Here is a 19,259-nt window from a genome sequence, read left to right on the forward strand (position 1 = left end):
ATACAGTCAATTGAGTATTGCAAAATGTGATGCTTTGGTTATAGAGCTGAAGCTGAGGCTATCTGGAGCTGCCAGCCTTGAATGAATTACCTCCTTTGCTCTTGAAAAGGTTACAATATGTGACCTATTTTTTTTTACACAAAGTGATGCTTATACTTTCTATGTTCAATAATCTACATCGCTGTCAGCTTTGATGTATTAGAGGACCCAGAGATTGTTATTTAAATGATCCATATCAGATAAAAGTTCAAAACACTAAAGATCTGCAAAGAAATTTTAAACATCATTGTGGCTAAGTTAGGGCTTTGTTTGGGTACTGATGTACTGATGGTCTGGATCTTATTATCTAATAGAAACCAGAATATATTATTCAAGGTCACTGAATTCCAAGGAACATCTGTGCAACATTATCATGATTTGTGACAATAGGTTAGTCGTTATTCGGTTTCATCATAAATACAAGTTTAAAAGTCAGGGGCTCGAGTTGTAATGAGTAAACACATTTAAGGATGTTCATAATCTTATCACACAGAATCTGCAGCAATTTCCCCTAATTGTTACAATGACTTCTGATCTATCCTTAACTTTCTTCCTTTTCACTGTTTGCAGATGATCCAAAGTTTAGAGGCAAACTAGTAGGTAAAAACATATAGGGGCAAATAGGCTAAGTGAATGGTCATGGAGATGAAAAATTTAAGTTAATATTGATAAGTGCAAGTCATCCACTTTGATAAAAATGCAGAAAGATGGAGATAGACCAAAATCAGAGGGAGCTCAGAGGGACCTGGGTTTCCCTGTACAAGAATCATGTGATTAATATGCAGGTTCAACAGGCAATTAGGAAGTCAGATATAATGTTGGACTTCACTGCAATGGGATTTGGGTTTAAGAATATAGACATTGTGCTTTAACTCCACAGAGCCCTAGTCAGAGCTCAGCAGGAATGCTGTGTACAGGCCTGTTTTTTTTTACCTTGGAAAGGATATACCTGCAATAGTGGAAGTGCACTTGAGAATTGATTCATTTCTGGCTTCACCCTATCAGAGATGTACCATTTCCCCTATTCATACCTTTCCTACTCTCCAACTTGTTCTAGCAATATCGGAAAAATGACTTCAGCCTGAACATTAACTCGGTTTCCCCTTCTACATATGCCACCTTTCCACATATTCTGTTGACTGTTTTCAGTGTTAAGTTTTTTGTTTCTGATTGCCAGGTTACTGGGTTCAAGAATGAGACACGATAAAAGGAGCTTGGGCTCGTACTACCTCGAGGTTCGAGGGATGAAAAGTTAACTCACTGAAACTTACTGAATTTGTGTGTCTCTGGAGAAGATGTTTCCCATGTTTGTGCTACTGAAAACCAGGGATCACAACCTCAGAATCAAAACAAGAACTTGGCCATTCAGGACAGAAGTAAGAAGGAATTCCTTCATCCACGAGGTGGTGAATCTTTGCCAGGTCCCTTTGCAGAGTAGATCCAGCAGGCTGCTGGATTTTTGGATAATCAAGGGATTTGATTAATGAAAGAGGTGCTGAGGTGAAAAGAACAGCCACAATCATATTACATGGGAAAGTAGGGGCTGAATTTAGCTCATACATTCAGTGGCCACTTATTAATACACCTGCTTGTTAATGCAAATATCCAATCAGCCAATCATATGGCAGTAAGCCAATGCATAAAAGCATGCAGACGTGGTCAAGAGGTTCAGTTGTTGTTCAGAATCAATCATCAGAATGGGAAAGAAATGTGATCTAAGTGACCTTGACTGTGGAATGTTGGTATCAGACAGGGTGGTCTGAGGGCTGATCTGGGATTTTCACGCACAACAGTCTTGACAATTTACAGAGAATAGTGCGAGAAACAAACCAAAAGAAAACCCCCAGTGAGCAGCATTTCTGTGGGGTGAAAATGCCTTGTTAATGAAAGAGGTCAGAGTTTCAAGCTGGCAGGAAGGCAGCGGTAATTCAAACCACCACACATTTTAGCAGCGGTGTTGCAGAAGAGAGCCTCTGAGCTCACGACACGTCGAAGCTTGAAGTGGATGGGTAAAGCAGCAGAAGGCCACAAGCATACTGTACACTCAGTGGTCATTTTATCAGGACCAGAAAGTACTTAATAAAGTGACCATTGAGTGCATATCACTACACTGCTGGATATTAAATACTCCTTACAAGGAACCCGTTAAATCAAATGCATTGCTCTTCCTTAAAGCAAAATAATTCCACTTTATTATGGTGCAACAGTAAACCTGTCGCAGTTCGGACCTATCAAATTAACTGTGAACACAGGTTTCAGGATTCTAGCACACTCTCACAAATGCATTGTTACAAACATGTTCAAATAAACTTAAGTTCAAAGTGTTCTGAGGAGAGGGCGTTTCCTTTGTGCTTGCAGCATATTAAAATGATGTCACTTGCAAATGACATCATATTATAAATCACTTCCCAAAGGGGAAGCAGATTTATAGTTATTCAAACTGTTGCTGAATTCAAACAGCATTGTTTGAACTTAAGCTCTTGTCCTATTATTGGCTTTAGAGGTCAAATGGCAAAAATGTGGTCTGTAAATAATTCCATTTAAACTATTTGTAACAGTAGATCGAGTTCCTGAATCACACTGAAGAATTGCTATGACGCCTCTTCTCTCAGGGTCATTAGCTTCTCTCTGTCTTTAAGCTGGTTTCAAATTTGCTTGCTCACTAGATATTCCTCTAGCAAACTGATAAATGAATAATAAACCAGACGCAGTAACTATTCAATCAGAAACACAGTGTCAAATCAATACCAATACCCCTTGAACAAGATTCCATTTAAGGTAATAGAGGCACATGTCCTGGAATCAATTAAATAGTCTGGGTTGTGATGGGTGGACTGTCAGTTTGTTCTGGGCGGATGGCCCAGCATGGACTGATTGGGTTTTCTTCCATTAATCTTGAGAACTCGCACAGGTTATACATCAACTGAGGCATTCCAAACTGCTGGGAATAGAAGACAGGCCAGAGCTTGTGCAGATGAAATGGAAACTCCTACTTTATCAAACACTGGGTGGGTGGAGAGGAAAGAGAAAGGAGAGATTACCTGCTGCGGAAGCCAGCTGAAGTGGTGTCTCGGCAAGATTATCTTCCCCGGAATTAATGAGGGCACCTTCCACATTTGCTCCAGCATCAAGCAGCAGCTATAAAATGCAGCAATAATATCCAAATGAAAAACTATTATACATTGAGAGTTTTTCTCAATACAAAAACACTCCGAGACTCTTCACAATCATTTACAAATAATAAGTAACTACTGAGGCAGTTTAGAAGATATCAAGTCAATGATGAATATTCGTACAATGAGATATGAGATATCTCACTTAAACAAAGAAAGTGAGATGGGAGGTTCATGCAGGGCTCTTTCTGAATTTAGGACTCCAGCAGCTGAAGAAATGGCTACCAGCTGTGGAGGAGTTAAAGACAGGCATGAGCAAGTGACAAAATTATGGGAGGGACAATCATCTTTTTGCTTGTTAGAAGTAATGGTGAGGATTGAGAGCATGAAGACTTTGAAAATAAGATGGGAAAATAAGAATTTTTAAATTGTGCCAAGGAGCGGAGCAAATGAGAGTTAACAACCAGATGATGAGAAATGAATGGGACTCTGGAGCATTTAAGAACTACCAAAGTTTAACTTTGGATAGCCTGAAATTCATAGAGATTCCAGCAGGAGGGGACTGGGTCCAGTCAGGAGTGCGTTGGGATTGTGATGTCTAGAGGTGGCAAAGACACAAGTAAGGGTTTCAGAAGTGGAAGTTTTGAGGAAGGAATTGAGAGAGATGGTGAGGGCCAAAAGCAGTGGTAGCAAGGATAAAAGGTCAGCTTGGGTTTAAATATGTTACTGAAGGTGTTAACTCGGTTTCAGACTGCTGTGATGGAACGTTTAGAGAGCGAGGCTTATGCCAAAGACAGTGGGTTAATTATAGTATCTCATGGCTGGAGATTTTGCCTTGATTGGGAGTAGATGAACAAAAACTAATGAGGAAGAAAGATAGTTAAGGATTTAGAAAATAGAAATCCCGAAACGTATTAAGAGAAAAAAAATAGGTTTGTATTCCTTCCTCTCCACCAACACCACCCCACACCCAAAATTCCAGGACATGAGCTCCTACAAGTGTTTCGATGGGCACACAGCATCACCTTAACCCAGCAGAAGCGTAAGTCACCTGCCTTTGTTAAATCAGTTGGCTTCTGCTGCTAAGTATTCAACTATAAAATGTAATAGATATGGTAGCACTGATAATTAATATCTATATATCAGCAGGCATGAGAAATTACAGAGAAGTGTACATCAATCTAGGAACAGGCAGAACTTATTCATACACAGACTCAAGCTTGTCTGTGAACCTTATTTCCAGTTTCAATAACCATGGATTCCAATCACTTGCTATTTGCATTTTATAAATGATAGTATAGGTAAGTACTTGTGACATCTGATATCCGTGTACCATTGTTCCACAGCCAAAAAGAATCCAAAATTAAGTAAATGCAACTTTAAGTTGTTAATGTTCTTCCTGTTACATCCTGCACATGCTACATGTTACTGTTGTAGAGACCAGCAACATAATTATTGCACAAAATGCCCCTATTACGGCTTGGGGCCTCAGTTCAAAGTTTAATTCCGACAACATCCGTAAGGAGTCTATATGTCATCTCTGTGGAATGTGTGGATTTTCTCTGGGTCTCACAGTCCAAATTTGTACCACTTAGTAGGTTAATTGGTCATTATAAATTGTCCCGAATCATGGGTTGCTGGGGTTTTGGCTTGAAAGGTCTATTTCATGCTGTATCTCTCTCTCTCTCTCAATCAATCAATAGATAAAATCCATCAACTTCGCAGCATTACATATCGCTCATGAAGTCTTACATTCATCTCCCAGTGAAGGTCATTGCTACCATCTTCTCTTGATATTTTTTCTTGTATTTACTGTGTTTCAGCAAATTATGTCTAGCCTCTTGCATTGTCCTGTTCTTATCAAAAGATGCACCACAAACTAAATTCTGCATTCAAACCTTCTCATCAGGTTTTAACCCTTGAAAAACAAACTCAGTTACTTAAGTTATCCTCTAAAACTGGATGAACAAGTTCTAAGATTTGAATGTTTAGAATGCAAGAATATGAAACATAGAAAAGTAGAAGGCTTTTCAATTACATCACGGCTGATCCAACTTTCCTCAAACCTTTATTTCTGCCCTCTCTCCAAAACCTCAACTCTTTTAATAATGAAAAGTCTCTATCTCAGCATTGAATGTATTCACAGATTTAGTGTCTTCAGCCTTCTAGGGCAAGGATTTTCAAAGAATTTCAACCTCACAACCATTTGATTGAAGAAATTCATCTTCAACCATAAACGTGCACGTCTTTACTCTGAGGCAATAACTTCTAATCCTAGGCACCCTGTGAGGAAAACTCTTCCTAATATTTACCCTCTCAAGCTTCCAAAGAATCCTTCATGTTTCAGTAAGATTGCCTCTTATTCTTCTAAACTCCAATGAATACACATTCAATCAGACCAACCTCTTTTTAAGGCAATTCCACTAAAACCCAGGACTGTGTGGCTTTATGGGGGAGGTTAAAGGCAGATGATAAAGGACAATGGGAGTTTGGAGTGATTTCTGCTTTTTAAGATCTCTTTTAACGTCACCACATTTGCCAGTTATCTTCATCAATGAATGACAATCTGGTCCAAATGAAGAAGGGATTTTTGCAGATTTTTGTCTGACAGAATTAGCTATTGCTCTCTGCACATTGTAGATGAGGCAGATGTCAGACCTACCATAATACATCACCAGAGAGTACTATTAAGACTCATAAACGGAAGTCCAACAATAGACAATCGGGAACATTACATGTGTGGAGTAAGACCAGTAAGTATCCAGCCGTCCCAGCCACTGAGGTCAGATCTGGTTATGATACCTGAACGACGGGGATATGCCCATGGAGTACAGCAAACGTGAGAGCTGTCCAGTGCCTGCTGTCCGGATGCACCGAAGGATATCTCTGAGTATTGCCAGGAAGCTGAGGAGATAAGACGTGTTTTTTTTCTCATTATCAACAGAAATCTGAGAAATACAAGTAAGGAAAGTTTATGGCTTCTGGAAGCTACTGCTGTAAAATAAATGAAGACTCACTGAAAGATCCAAATTTGCAGCAGCGTCGATTAACATCTGGACCATGGCTTCATCCCCTGCAGCGCAGGCATACATAAGCGGCGTCATCCCCTGTACAAACATAGCTCAAGAATGTTAGTGAGGAAATGGCATGCTTCAATGTTAAAACACATATAATAACCAGATTAACCTGGTCAGCACCAGCACTGGAGTTTTAGAAAGACACAGAAATTATACTTGGATTTGCATTTTGAAAATGTAAATAACACCTTGAGGTACTTGATCACTAAAACGTAAACAGATTTACATTTGTCATACTCAGCCTACATAATACACTTCCCCTCAAATGAAACTTGGCTAACTCTGGAAAGTAGCAATTTTAGATCAATGCCTGAAGACCAACTCTAAAATATAGAAAGCTGCTTTAAACAAACTTTCTTGATTATTGTTTTCAAACAGATTAACTCTTCGCTGAGTTATTAAAAAACAATTGTGGATTATTAATATTCATCATGTTTCTCCTTTTCAAATTGTTTTCCAGTTCATTAACCATGAGATCAGTCGAATTGGCCTTTGTTTACAGCTCAGAAACACCATAAATTCCCCTCAATAGCCTAACTCATTGGAGGTACAGTGAATTCCCGTAATCGGTTAATAGGGACAGCCGCTTATTTGGGACAATACTTAAAGAACAAAAACTAATTGAGAAAATAGCTGGATCCCTTCATTTATTTGGAACACTATGCTGCTTAATTGGGACAGGAGGCTGTTTCTGAACAGTTTCTAACTTGCAGCAGTTGTGTGCAATTGTGTGGTCATTAGGTGCTACACCATACTTAGAGCAAACGTATTTTAAATAGCATCAGTTGTGTGTGTTTGTGTTCAAAAAGCAGTGATTTTTGTCACTGATAGTTGGCGAGAAATAAACTAGTAAGACAATTCAGAGCTGTTTTGCTCACCACAGTTTCAAACATTCAGGCTTGGAGATGCCAGAAATAACCGGGAGTGAAACTGAAATGATTTTGCTAAATCAACAAGTTTGGAACTATGAAAAATTTGAAGGCATTGACAATCATCTTGAGTGTTATCATGAATATGAAGGTTTGAAGGAAGCAGTTGTTGTAATCATAGCATGAAGGCAGTCCATTCCTGTCTACGCTGATTTTGTTCATTTATAGTCAATCAAAAGAACACAGCAGTATGCACTGGATGAATTCCTCCATCGATAACTATCAGGAACTAATACAGTTTTATAGTCTTGTAGAGGTATTGGTTGTGTTCTAATTTGTTCTCTATTTCATTTAAATACATAAATTCTTACTCAGTTAAACTGTCATTGTCATTTTTTATACCTTTTTAACTATTTCCATGAAACCGGCTATATGGGGTAGCCACTTAATTGAGGTAAAACGTACTGGTCCCATTGTGTCCCAATTAACCAGAAACCACTGCATTTAAAAAAGGAGGTAGAAACAGTTTTGAAAGATCAAAGAATTGACAAAGAAGTGGGGGCTCGGGATGGATCTACCACGATCACGTTGAATGGTGATAGAGGTGCGAGTGGGTAAGATCTACTCCTGGTCCTGTATTCTCATGTTCTCAAGTATTTGCTTAGTCCAGATAACGAAGAACTATCTTGCTGGCCTGAAAGTTTCCAGGATCTAGCTGCAAGTCCTGAGTAGTGGCAGAGCCCCTGTCAGCCAAACTTAACCCCAAACTTTGCTAGCTGAATGTTTCTGGCATTCAGAAATCTGAAAATATCAAAAAAAGTAAATGATTAACATTTTTAAGTAAGGAGCATTTCATTAAAATATTAAACCAAAGCAACTAAGTTCAGAACTCATCCCATTTGATTTTTAATTAGTCCCAAATTCCCGTGGAAATCATAGTAGGTCTGGGATTCCCCACCCTGTCTACAAAGTGGTGTTGGGAATCTCAGCAAGGCGGAGCTCTGTCACTGGATGATATGACAATTGCAATGGAAAGTCTATTGGCAAATTGGCACCATTTATTCACTAAGCTTGGGACTCTGAAATTTGATGACTTGTGCGTTTGACAGGAACTGTACCACATGTGTCTGATTGAGATTCAAATTTATTTATCAGATGTACAGTGAAATGTGGCATTTGCGTTAACAACCAACACTCCTGGGAACATGCTGGGAGGCAGCCTGCAAGCATTGCCACACATTTACAACCCAATGCACCTGAACTACATAAAGACAGTGAGTGGTGGGGAAGAGGCAAGTCCAAGTAGTGTCCCTGCCAGTTTTAGTTGAACTGCCATGTCCCTAGGCTGACAAGCCTGTGCCACTCTTTGCATTGCTCTGTCTGCCTACATGCACAGCCTCTCCCCTCATTCCTCCAATGCCAGTTGCCTTCTGTTGTGTAGGACTGATTATAGTAGTTGTGAGATCACCAGAGGTGACCTACATTGATTTTAAGGAAGGAAAATACTTTGAGAGAGAAGAATAAGGATTTCAGTGACACTCACAAATTATCCTTGAAGTGTTTCGCCGGCGCCCTCTGGAGTCTGGGAAGGATCTTTTGTGATCGCTCCACTTATACTGAGCGGAAGAGAAGTGTGAAAGAAGAGCAGAAGCAGTAGGTTGATCTATCTCACCAGAGAGAGGCTATTAATCTCACAGGCAGTGTGGCTTTTCTTGTTTAATGTGCCTCACGTAGTTCAAAACATTAACTGGCATTCGTCAGCCTGTGCCGCGCGATGCAGGCCCCAGGTCTGGATACAACAGGCCAGGTGCAACAGAACTGAGAGTCACCTTTTTGTATATACTTCTATTTATAAAGCCAGGATCCTATGTGCCATTTAAATAGAACTGCTGCCACCTCTAAACATTTATACACAAATACACTCGTATCAGTGTTCCTACATCTCCTTTAGAATTGTGCCCCTATTTCCACTGCTCTTTATTCTTCTTCCCATCACAACAGGTCACTTCATAAGTCTCTGTGTTATATTTCTTCTGTCAGCTGTCTGTGCTCATTCGACCAGCCTGTCTCCATCCACTCGGACTCTATTGCTCTTCTCTTCACTAATATACCATATTTGCAAGCTCTGTGCCTTCTGGAGTATTTTGAAATTGTTCCATGAATGGCTCAGTTCAAGAACAGAAACATATTATCTGCATTTCTTCCCTCAGACAAAAGAATATCAAGTACTGTCCTGGGATGATGAAGGATACAATGCTTAGTGTCAATGTCGTATTTTGTCCTTATGCAGTCTGGTGCTTCATTGAGAGTGTTCAAAGATACCTTGACGTGAATGTAATACAACTCGATTATAGTTACTTATTGGCTTTATGGGAGAGAAGCTATTCTTTGGATGCTAGAGCTATACATGGAAAAGTATTGGCTGCTCGTTAACTAGATTCGCCTCTTGCCATCCTGTCCTGTTGATTACAATGGAATCAAATATCAGGTAGTGATTGTAACAGCACTGGATACTCTTACATCCTTTATTTTAATTTAGAGATACAGCGTGATAACAGGTCCTTCTGGCCCAGTAAGCCTACACCACCCATGTGACCCGTTAACCTACTAACCCATGTGCCTTTGGACTGTGGGAGGAAACTGGAGCGGAACACCCATATGGTCATGGGAAAAATGTAGAAACACCTTACAGACTGAACCTGGATTGCTGGAGCAGTAATAACCACAATGTCACCATGCCACCTCTCTTTAAAGCCAGTGACCAGTGACAAATTTCTCCCCTATTAACTCTCATCAGAATTTTTCAACGTCACCATATTGAATTAGTGAAAATCAAGGAAGGAAGCAGGATTTACCTGGTTATCCATGGTGTTGACACCGTCAATTCCTAACAGCTCTATGGCCTGATTCACCAAATCTGTTCTGCCACAGCTCAACATGCGAAATCCAAGGTCTTGCTGGAACTTGGCTGTGGCAGCTTTTGCATCCAGTCTACGAAATGAGCTGAAACAGTCCTCGGTTCTAAGGAAATGCATTACAAGTGTTTGCATGGGCTGCCAGTACAGGATAATCCAGTCAATTAAAATAAACATTGAATATTCCTTCCCTTCTTCATTTTTCTTCCCCCTTTTCTGAAGACATTGATTTTTATTTGCCAGAATAATATTTTTAAGGTCATGACTTGCCTAAATCGTGAATTTATATTAATTCCTGCACGGGGAGTATTGACCTCAATCCTATCCCTGCACAACAGGGTCACAGACATACTGCTGGCAAGAGTTGGCAGGTGGAAATGAGAGCTTTGCTTCCCTGCCTCCAGGGGGCAGGCCTCAGGTGGTGTTACAGTGTCAGAAACAGGGATCTCCCTTGTCTGTCTCTCTCAGCGACTCACAAACTTTTGAAGTTTGGAAAACTTTGCTGTTTCTAACTCCTTTTCTTCCACTGCTGGTTTGCAAGGCTTTGAGTAATGGCAGTTTGAGAGGCAGAGCTACAGGTGAGGAGCTGCAGCCTGTGAAGGCACACTCAAGCTGCAACCACTCATGTTTTCCTATCCTGCCTTCTGCTGGGATCGCTGCTTCAGTTATACCTTTAAAATAACAGCACTAATGATGAGATCGAGAGGAGACAAATATCAGCTATGATTCAAATTTGTTTCCAAAGCATTATGGGAGTTCAGAGTAGGTTACCAAACATGAAAATAAATGTCATATTCATAATGTGCACTAATTGTGCTACTTAAGGCTTCTTTAATTATGCATGCGGCCAGTTTCGAAACCCATTGCAAACTATAAAAAGGGAATGTTTATTTATTAATTGAGATACAGTGTGGAATAGGCTCTTCAAGTCCTTTGAGCTGCGCGGCCCAGCAATTCCTGGATTTAATCCTAGCCTAATCACTGGACAATTAACAATATCCAATTAACCTACCAACCAGTATATCTGTGGGAGGAAACTGGAGCACTCAGAGGAGACCCACACTGTCATGGGGAGAACATATAAACTCCTTACAGAAGGTGGTAGTAATTGAACCATTGTCACCTGTACTGTAAAGCATTGTGTTGAAGAACTATTCATTATGGTTAAAAGTCCACCAGCATAATACAAACAGATGCATTAACTACATATACTTTGAATGCATCTAGTTAAACATACATTAATCTACTTTAGTACACAACTCCTCACTAACAAGGAAGACTATGAAGAAATGATGTTTGGGAATTTTTTAACCAGCTAAAGAGATTAATCTGTCATAAACAGGTAATTTTATACAATATTAGTACAGACATTTAATATATCTGTCCGAAAGTCAAAGCATTTGAACAGTAAAACCAGTTTCAAAGCACTTGTGAGAACTGGAATTAGAAACAAGAGCACTCAGGCTATCCTGGTGACTTTGAAATGCAGGGTTATATTGGAGGATGGGGGGGGGGAGGATGAGGATGAGGAGGAGGAGGAGGAGGAGGAGGAGGAGGAGGAGGAGGAGGAGGAGGAGGAGGAGGGTGTGTGTGCGTGCGCGTGCGTGCGTGCGTGCGCCCCAAACTCTTGGCATTGCATTATATTGACCTCCCATCTAGATATGATACTTGGCTCAAGGACGGATTGTTTTCCTTCCGCAACTCAGCTCGTGACAAACTGAACTCCACAAAGCAGTTGCACATACTTCAGTTGCCGTGGCTCACAGTCCAGCCCTGGTAGCAGCAAACGAGCTGTCTGTCTCACATCATCACTGTCGACGGTTAGACTGCGCCGATGTTCGGCGTGCGTAATGGCCACTCTCATCCACTCCATCAATGGAGGCAGCAACATGAACGGCCTGATGGAAAGTACAAAAGGAAAAACCCTCAACATTAAGCTGTAGGAAAAGCAATTTCAGCAGCAACAAATATCACTCCGGTGCACTGAGTACACTGCAGGTTGAGAATGCCGTACAGTTTCAGTAACCAAAAAAACAAACTGTGTTAAACATTATTTAGAACCACCTCACATTCAATGTCAGTAAGACCAAGGAATTAATTGTAGACTTCAGGGAGGGGAGTTTGAGGGGGCAAATACCAGTGCTCATTGAGGGATCAGCAGCAGAAAGGGTGAGCAGTTTCGAGTTTCTGGGTATCGACATCTCTAAAGATCTATTCTGGGCTCAACATATTGATGCAATTACAAAAGGGGCATGTCAGTGACTGTATTTTATTCGGAAGTTGAGAAGGTTTTCTATGTCACCAAAGCCTCTAACAAATTTCTACAGATGTACTGTGGAGAGCATTCTAACCATTGCATCACTGCCTGATATGGAGAGGCCACTGCTCAGGACCAGAAAAAGCCCCAGACCGCTGCATTGAGCACCTACATCCATTCTGCCAGAAGAAGCGGGATCTCCCAGTGGCCACCCATTTTAATTCCACCCCCCATTTCAATATGTCCATCCATGGCCTCCTCTACTGTCGTGGTGAGACCACACTCAGGTTGGAGGAACAACACATTATATTCCATCTACATAGCCTCCAACCTGATGGCAAGAACATTGTTTTCTTGAACTTCTGGTAATGACCCCCTTCACCATTCCCCATCCCCTTTTCCCTCTCTCACCTCATCTCCTTGCCTGCCCATCATCTTCCTCTGGTGCTCCTCCCCCTTTTCTTCCTTCCATGGCCTCCTGATCTCTCCTATCAGGTTCCCCCTTCTTCAGCCCTGGAGTTCTTTCACCAATCAACCTCCCAGCTCTTTACTTCATCATTCCTCCCCCCCACCGCCCATTTCACCTATCACCTTGTGTTTCTTTCTCCCCTCCCCCCAACTTTTAAATCTACTCATCTCTTTTTCTTCTGACCTGCCGAAGACTCTCGGATGAAACGTCAACTTTTTTCCATAGCTGCTGCCTGACCTGCAGAGTTTTTCCAGTACTTTGTGTGTGTTGCTTGGATTTCCAGCATCAGCAGATTTTCTCTTGTTTGAGGAAGTTGCAACTTCAGCCAGCTCCATCGTAGCCCCTCCAGCATTGAGCACATCTTCAAAAGGCAATGCCTCAAAAAAAGTGGCACTCATCATTAAGGACCCCCATCACCCAGGACTCGCCATCTTCTCATTGCTACCATCAGGAAGGAGGGACAGGAGCCTGAATGTCTCTGGAACAGCTGTTCCTCTCCGCCATCAGATTTCTGATGGACAATGGACCAACCCGTTTGTAATACTGTACCTTACTACTCTGGCTGTCTTTTTGCTCTACTCAATTACCAAATCATCTTGCTCTTGTGCCTTGAAATCCAAGTAAAAAGTTAAAAAGCCAGTTTAGAATCTAAAGTAAATAAAACCATGAACACTTCGCACTGACACTAAAAACAAATGCAGGAAACCTAAAAGCAGACAGAATACATTGCAAGTGCACAGCAAGTCAGTCAGTCTTTGCATTATTAATGCTTTAGATTAGAACATGGACCCCAGCGGCCACGCCAAATTTTGTAGGGGCCACAAGTATAAAACAAAAAACTGGGGCCACAAGAGCTTCTGAATGCACCATGATAAGTTTATTGTTTTAATAAAATATTGCTGAAATATATAAGTAAAAAAGAAATGAATATTTGTAATTTAATTGGAACCTAGAATGAAATGAATGATCCTAATGAGGTAGTTTAGAGTGAGAGTGTGTGAGTGAGTGAGAGTGAGTGTGTGAGAGTGGGGGAGAGGGAGTGGGGGGAGAGGGAGTGGGGGGAGAGGGAGTGGGGGAGAGGGAGTGGGGGGAGAGGGAGTGGGGGGAGAGGGAGTGGGGGGAGAGGGAGTGGGGGGAGAGGGAGTGGGGGGAGAGGGAGTGGGGGGAGAGGGAGTGGGGGAGAGGGAGGGGGAGAGGGAGTGGGGGGAGAGGGAGTGGGGGGAGAGGGAGTGGGGGAGAGGAAGTGGGGGGAGAGGAAGTGGGGGGAGAGGAAGTGGGGGGAGAGGAAGTGGGGGGAGAGGAAGTGGGGGGAGAGGAAGTGGGGGGAGAGGAAGTGGGGGGAGAGGGAGTGGGGGGAGAGGGAGTGGGGGGAGAGGGAGTGGGGGGAGTGAGAGTGGGGGGAGTGAGAGTGGGGGGAGTGAGAGTGGGGGGAGAGGGAGTGGGAGGGAGAGGGAGAGAAAAAATGAATTGCTGCATGTCAGTCGTTATCTTTGATTTTGCTTGACCATGCACAAATCACCGTTCACATCCTGCAGGGCAGCCCACGGAGCCTGCTCCACACCAGCCCCCAAGTCACAAACTGCACATTGGGCAGGGCTGTTTGCAGCAAAGCCAGTCAGCGGGTTTGCAGCACGAGGCTGCTTCTGTTGCCTTCTACTGGCCGGTGTGTGTTGTAATACTTATAAAACATGACATGAAGGCTAATGTTACTGCAGTGGGGTCATCTGGCAGAAATTTGTCTAAAAAATTATTTTTAAGATATATTGCCTAAAAAGCTAGTTTTATTTTTACACCTATATATACATATATATATTTATTTTTTTCTTTATTTTTGATATCAAACCCTAGGAGAATGGAGAACAAATTGTTGCTGCTAAGTCTGGCATATTTTACCAGTCAGATATAATTGACAAAATGAATTTATTAAAGAAGCAAGGAAAAAACTGCAATCTGATATCTTGCAAAGAGGTTATTACCACTTTCCTTGGAAAATGTCGTGAGTTTATGCGATTTCCTTCACTGGCCACTCTTAAAATAGAATGATTTAATTGTGTATCTTTATCATTTGAAACAACTGCACACTGATAAGGAATTCCAGTTCAGAGACCTGCTGGAGATACATATTCCAGATTGGCTGGTGGATCCATTTGGGGTGAATGCGAATGATGGTAGCAAAAATTTGCAAGGATGTCTTATTTAAGCTGCAGAACTCAAGCAAAATTCAAACGCAGCAAGCAAAGTTTCTGGATAACTAATGATATTCCAAATACATTTCCACAGCTCTGGGAGAAGACACTGTAGTTTTTAATTGGATTTCTGACCTCATACAAGAATCATCAGCATATGTCACGAAACTTGCTGTTTTTGCAGTAGAACAATGCGATACATAATAATAGAGAAAAAATTGTGGATTACAGTAATTATGTACATTTTATATAGTTAAATTAAATTAGTGCAAAAATAGAAATAAAAAAGTAGTGAGGTAGTGTTCATGGGTTCAATGTTCCATCATCTAGTTGAATGTGGTTTTAGTCAAGTTCTTCACCTGCTATCAAAAGCTTGCCACCATCTTGATGTTCTGAAAAGGGGTGATCCTTGATTACCTCCAAGCAAGTTGCAACTAGATGTTCAAAAACTCACTAGCTAGCATCAGTCACAAGTATTTCACTAAATACCCAAAGTAAGAATATTAAGCATTTTTTCATTGCTGCTTGGAAGAATATTATATATACAAACGTATTATAAATAAACTATCCAATTCAGAGCTCTGAAATAGTTTTATTTTTCATATACACCTGTAATATTATATTTAGCATATAATTATACCTATAAACTTAAAACATAAATATTGACTGTACATTAGAATAAATGGTAGAGTTGACCAACAAAAAAATTAACAACTAATGGAGACTATGGAGGGTGAGGGTCACAGGGGTCAGGAGTGAGCCACGAGCAGGAAAAAGGTTCAGAACCACTGCTTTAGAAGTTCATTCTTTAATCAAAACCAAAAAAAAGATGAAAGACAAGCATTTTAATAGAAGCAAATCAAAGGGAAAAGTGACTGGAAAAATGGAGTGGAATCATTGGAATGACTGAAGAATGGAGGAGTGAACAGGAGTGGAAAAATAAAGAAATGAAGCTCTTGAGAAACAGGTTATTTCAGTCAACCTCACGCTTAATGCTGCTCTGCCACATCCACCTCCATTTTTTTCTGCTCCTTTTCTCTGGACAGAGATGAAAATATTTGTTCATCCTGCACACTACATTGTGATGTAGGGCTGAGAGGTTGAAGTGTTAACTTCTGTGCTCTGCAGCACTCTGCACAGTTTGGCACCACCTTCAACAGTGACCTTCGCAGAAGACTGGGTACAGAAAAGCTGACCTGGAGAGACAACAGTGACAAAGGTTGCTCTCCATGCAAGCGAACTTACTATCTTGCTTCCCGTAATAAACGTTTGCTGCCTAGTGGGACAAATATTCATTGGCTTATGATGAATGAGCCAGTTTATTTTTCTCTGCAGAGCATTCTGTACAAATAAACATCCCAGAATAGCCGGAGTGTTTTGGAGTAAGAAGGTTTACACAATCACTATGTAAACACCAGCAGCCATTATTGACCTGCATACCACTTCAGTTCTTCACAAAAGATGAAGGTAACTGATTATTTTTTGAATAAAGAACATGCTACTGTCCTCTTCACCTTGTTTCACCCATCATTTGCCAGTGTGTACTCCTTCTCCTCCCCCACCATTTTAATCTGGCTTCTTCCCCCTTCCTTTCAAGTCCTGACGAAAGGGTTTGGCTGGAAACTTCGATTGTTTATTCCCCTCCATAGTTGCTGCTTGACCCAATTTTGAGTTCCTCCAGGTCTTTATGTCTGTTGCTTTGGATTTCTAGCACCTGCAGATTTTCTTTTCTTTCAGTTCCACCTACAAGGGTGATTGATAAATTCGGGGCCTAAGGTAGGAGGAGTCAGTTTTAGAAAACCTAGCAACATTTATTTTTCAACACAGTCCCCTCCTACGTTTACACACTTAGTCCAGCGGTCGTAGAGCATACGGATCTTGGACCTCTAGAAATTGTCCACAGCAGGGATGATTGATAAGTTCGTGGCCCAAGGTAAAAGGAGATGAGTTATACAACTCTCGTTACATGCACATGCAGTTCAACTCTTTGAGTGATTATGCAGAAAGTCTGGTTAATAACTCACCTCCTTCTACCCTAGGTCACAAACTTATCAATCACCCCAATGAGTTATTAACTGATGAGTTATTAACTTCAAACTTTCTGCATAATCACTCAAAGAGTTGACCTGCACGTGCATGTAACGAGAGCTGTATAACTCATCTCCTTCTACCTTAGGCCACAAACTTATCAATCACCCCTGCTGTGGACACTTTCTGGAGGTCCAAGATCCATATGCTCCACGACCGCTGGACTAAGTGTGTAAATGTAGGAGGGGACAATGTTGAAAAATAAATGTACTAGGTTTTCTAAAATTGATTCCTTATACCTTAGGCCATGAAATTATCAATCACCCCTCATAAACTGGAGGGGAACCAATATCTTGGCTGGGAGGCATGCTAGTGCTAGTCAGAGGATTTAAACTAGTCTGACGGGATGGAAACCGGAGCACCAGGTCAGAAAATGGAGAAAGGATGGAAAGAAAGATGATGTCAGGACAACTAAAAACAGGCAGGAGCGAAGTATGATGGGATGGATGGTTTGAAGGGTGTGTATTTTTATGTTAGGAATATTATGGGTAAAGGTGATGAATTTGGCGCATGGATCAATACATGGAACAATGATATTGTGGCCCTTACAAAGGCCTGGCTGAGAGAGGGATGGGAATGGGTGCTTAATGTCACAGGGCTTTGATGTTTTACTAAAGATAGAGAGGGAGGTAAAAGGGTGGGGGAAGTTGCACTACTAATTAGGGGCAACATTACAGCTGTACTCAGAGAAGACATAATGGAGGATTCGTCCACTGAGAACTTGAAACTAGGAAGGTGCAATCACTCTGATAGGATTGTACAACAGACACCCCAATATCCACTGGGACAGTGAGGAACAGATATGCAGGCAGATTAAAGAAAGGTGTAAAACAATAGGGTTTTTGTCATGGGGGACTTCAACTTCTCTAATGTAAACTATGACTTTCTGAATGCAATTGGTTTAAACTGTGCAGAATTTGTTATCTGCTTCCAGGAGGGTTTCTTATATCAGTATGTAAATCGTTCAAAAACAGGAGGGGCTGTACTGGACGTGGAGATGAGTAATGAACCTGGCCAGATGCCTGACCTCTCAGTGGGTAAACAGTTAGGGAAAGAGACAACAACTCTAAGTTTTAAGATAGCTATTGATAAGGATAAGTATGGACCTGGTGGGAGGGCATTAAATTGGAACAGGGCAAATTAGGCAGGATTTAAGGAGAGTTAATTGGGAAAGCTGTTTTTAGGCAAGCTCATATCCGACATGTGGAGGGTGTTTAAAGACCAACTGCACAGACTACAGGACAGGTTTGTTCTGGTCAGAAGCAACAACAAGGATGGCATGGTAATAGAACTTTGGATGTCTAGAAATCTGATTTTAATCAAGGAAAAGTATGTAAATCTTAGGAACCTAGAATCAAATAGACCCCAAACACAAGGAAATCTGCAGATGCTGGAAATTCAAGCAACACACACAAAATGCTGGTGGAACGCAGCAGGCCAGGCAGCATCTATAGGGAGAAACACTGTTGATGTTTCGGGCCGAGACCCTTCGTCAGGATTCTATAGGGCTATAATCTTAAGAGCATTAAGATGGATAAGCCCCCAGGGCTTGTTGGGATATATCCCAGGTTATTGAGAGAGGCAAGAGATGAGATTGTTGAGGCCTTGACCAATATCTTTTGTGTCTTCACTAGTCATAGGTAAGGTCCTGGAGGACTGACAAATAGTTAATGTTGATCTACTATTCAAAAAGGAAACCAGGGATAACCCTGGAAACCATAGACCAGTGACCCTCACATCATGCTAGGGAAGTTACTGGAGAGAATTTTTAGGGATAGGATTTCTGAGTATTTGGAAATCCATGACCTAATTCGGGAGAGTCAGCATGGCTTTGAGCCAGGCAAGTCATGTCTTACTAACTTAATTGAGATTTTGGAAAGTTACAAGAGTGTTTGATGAAGGTAGAGCTGTGGATGTTCTCTACATAGATTTTAGGAAAGCGTTTGACAAGGTCCCTCATGGGAGTCTCATTCATAAGATTAAGATGCATGGGATCAAAGACTATTTGGAACTGCCTTGCCCACAGAAGGTAGTGGTCGAAGGGCACGTATTAGCTGCAGGTCTGTGATTAGTGGTGACTGCAGGATCTGTACTGGGACCTCTGCTATTTGTGGTGTATACAAATGACTTGGATGAAAATGTAGATGAGTGGGTAAGTACGTCTGCAGATAATAATAAGATTAGTGGTATTGTGGATGGCGTAGAAGACTGGCAAAGAATGATACAGATCAGTTGCAGATATGGAC

The 19,259-nt window shown here is 41.3% G+C and overlaps 1 protein-coding gene across 2 annotated transcripts in view; it reads right to left on the reverse strand.

Annotated features, from left to right (window-relative positions):
* abtb2b (ankyrin repeat and BTB (POZ) domain containing 2b) overlaps nt 1–19,259 on the reverse strand; it is a 231,174-nt gene that overhangs the window by 51,754 nt on the left and 160,161 nt on the right. For both annotated transcript variants that reach the window (XM_073049635.1, XM_073049634.1), the window contains exons 5-9: nt 11,759–11,911; nt 9,954–10,119; nt 6,170–6,259; nt 5,955–6,056; nt 3,081–3,177 (exon numbers count right to left, since the gene is read on the reverse strand). In XM_073049635.1, coding sequence (XP_072905736.1) covers nt 3,081–3,177; nt 5,955–6,056; nt 6,170–6,259; nt 9,954–10,119; nt 11,759–11,911 — 608 coding nt within the window. The remainder of the gene's footprint in view (nt 1–3,080; nt 3,178–5,954; nt 6,057–6,169; nt 6,260–9,953; nt 10,120–11,758; nt 11,912–19,259) is intronic.

This window comes from Hemitrygon akajei, chromosome 6 (genome assembly GCF_048418815.1).
Source record: "Hemitrygon akajei chromosome 6, sHemAka1.3, whole genome shotgun sequence".
Classification (NCBI taxonomy): Eukaryota; Metazoa; Chordata; class Chondrichthyes; order Myliobatiformes; family Dasyatidae; genus Hemitrygon; species Hemitrygon akajei.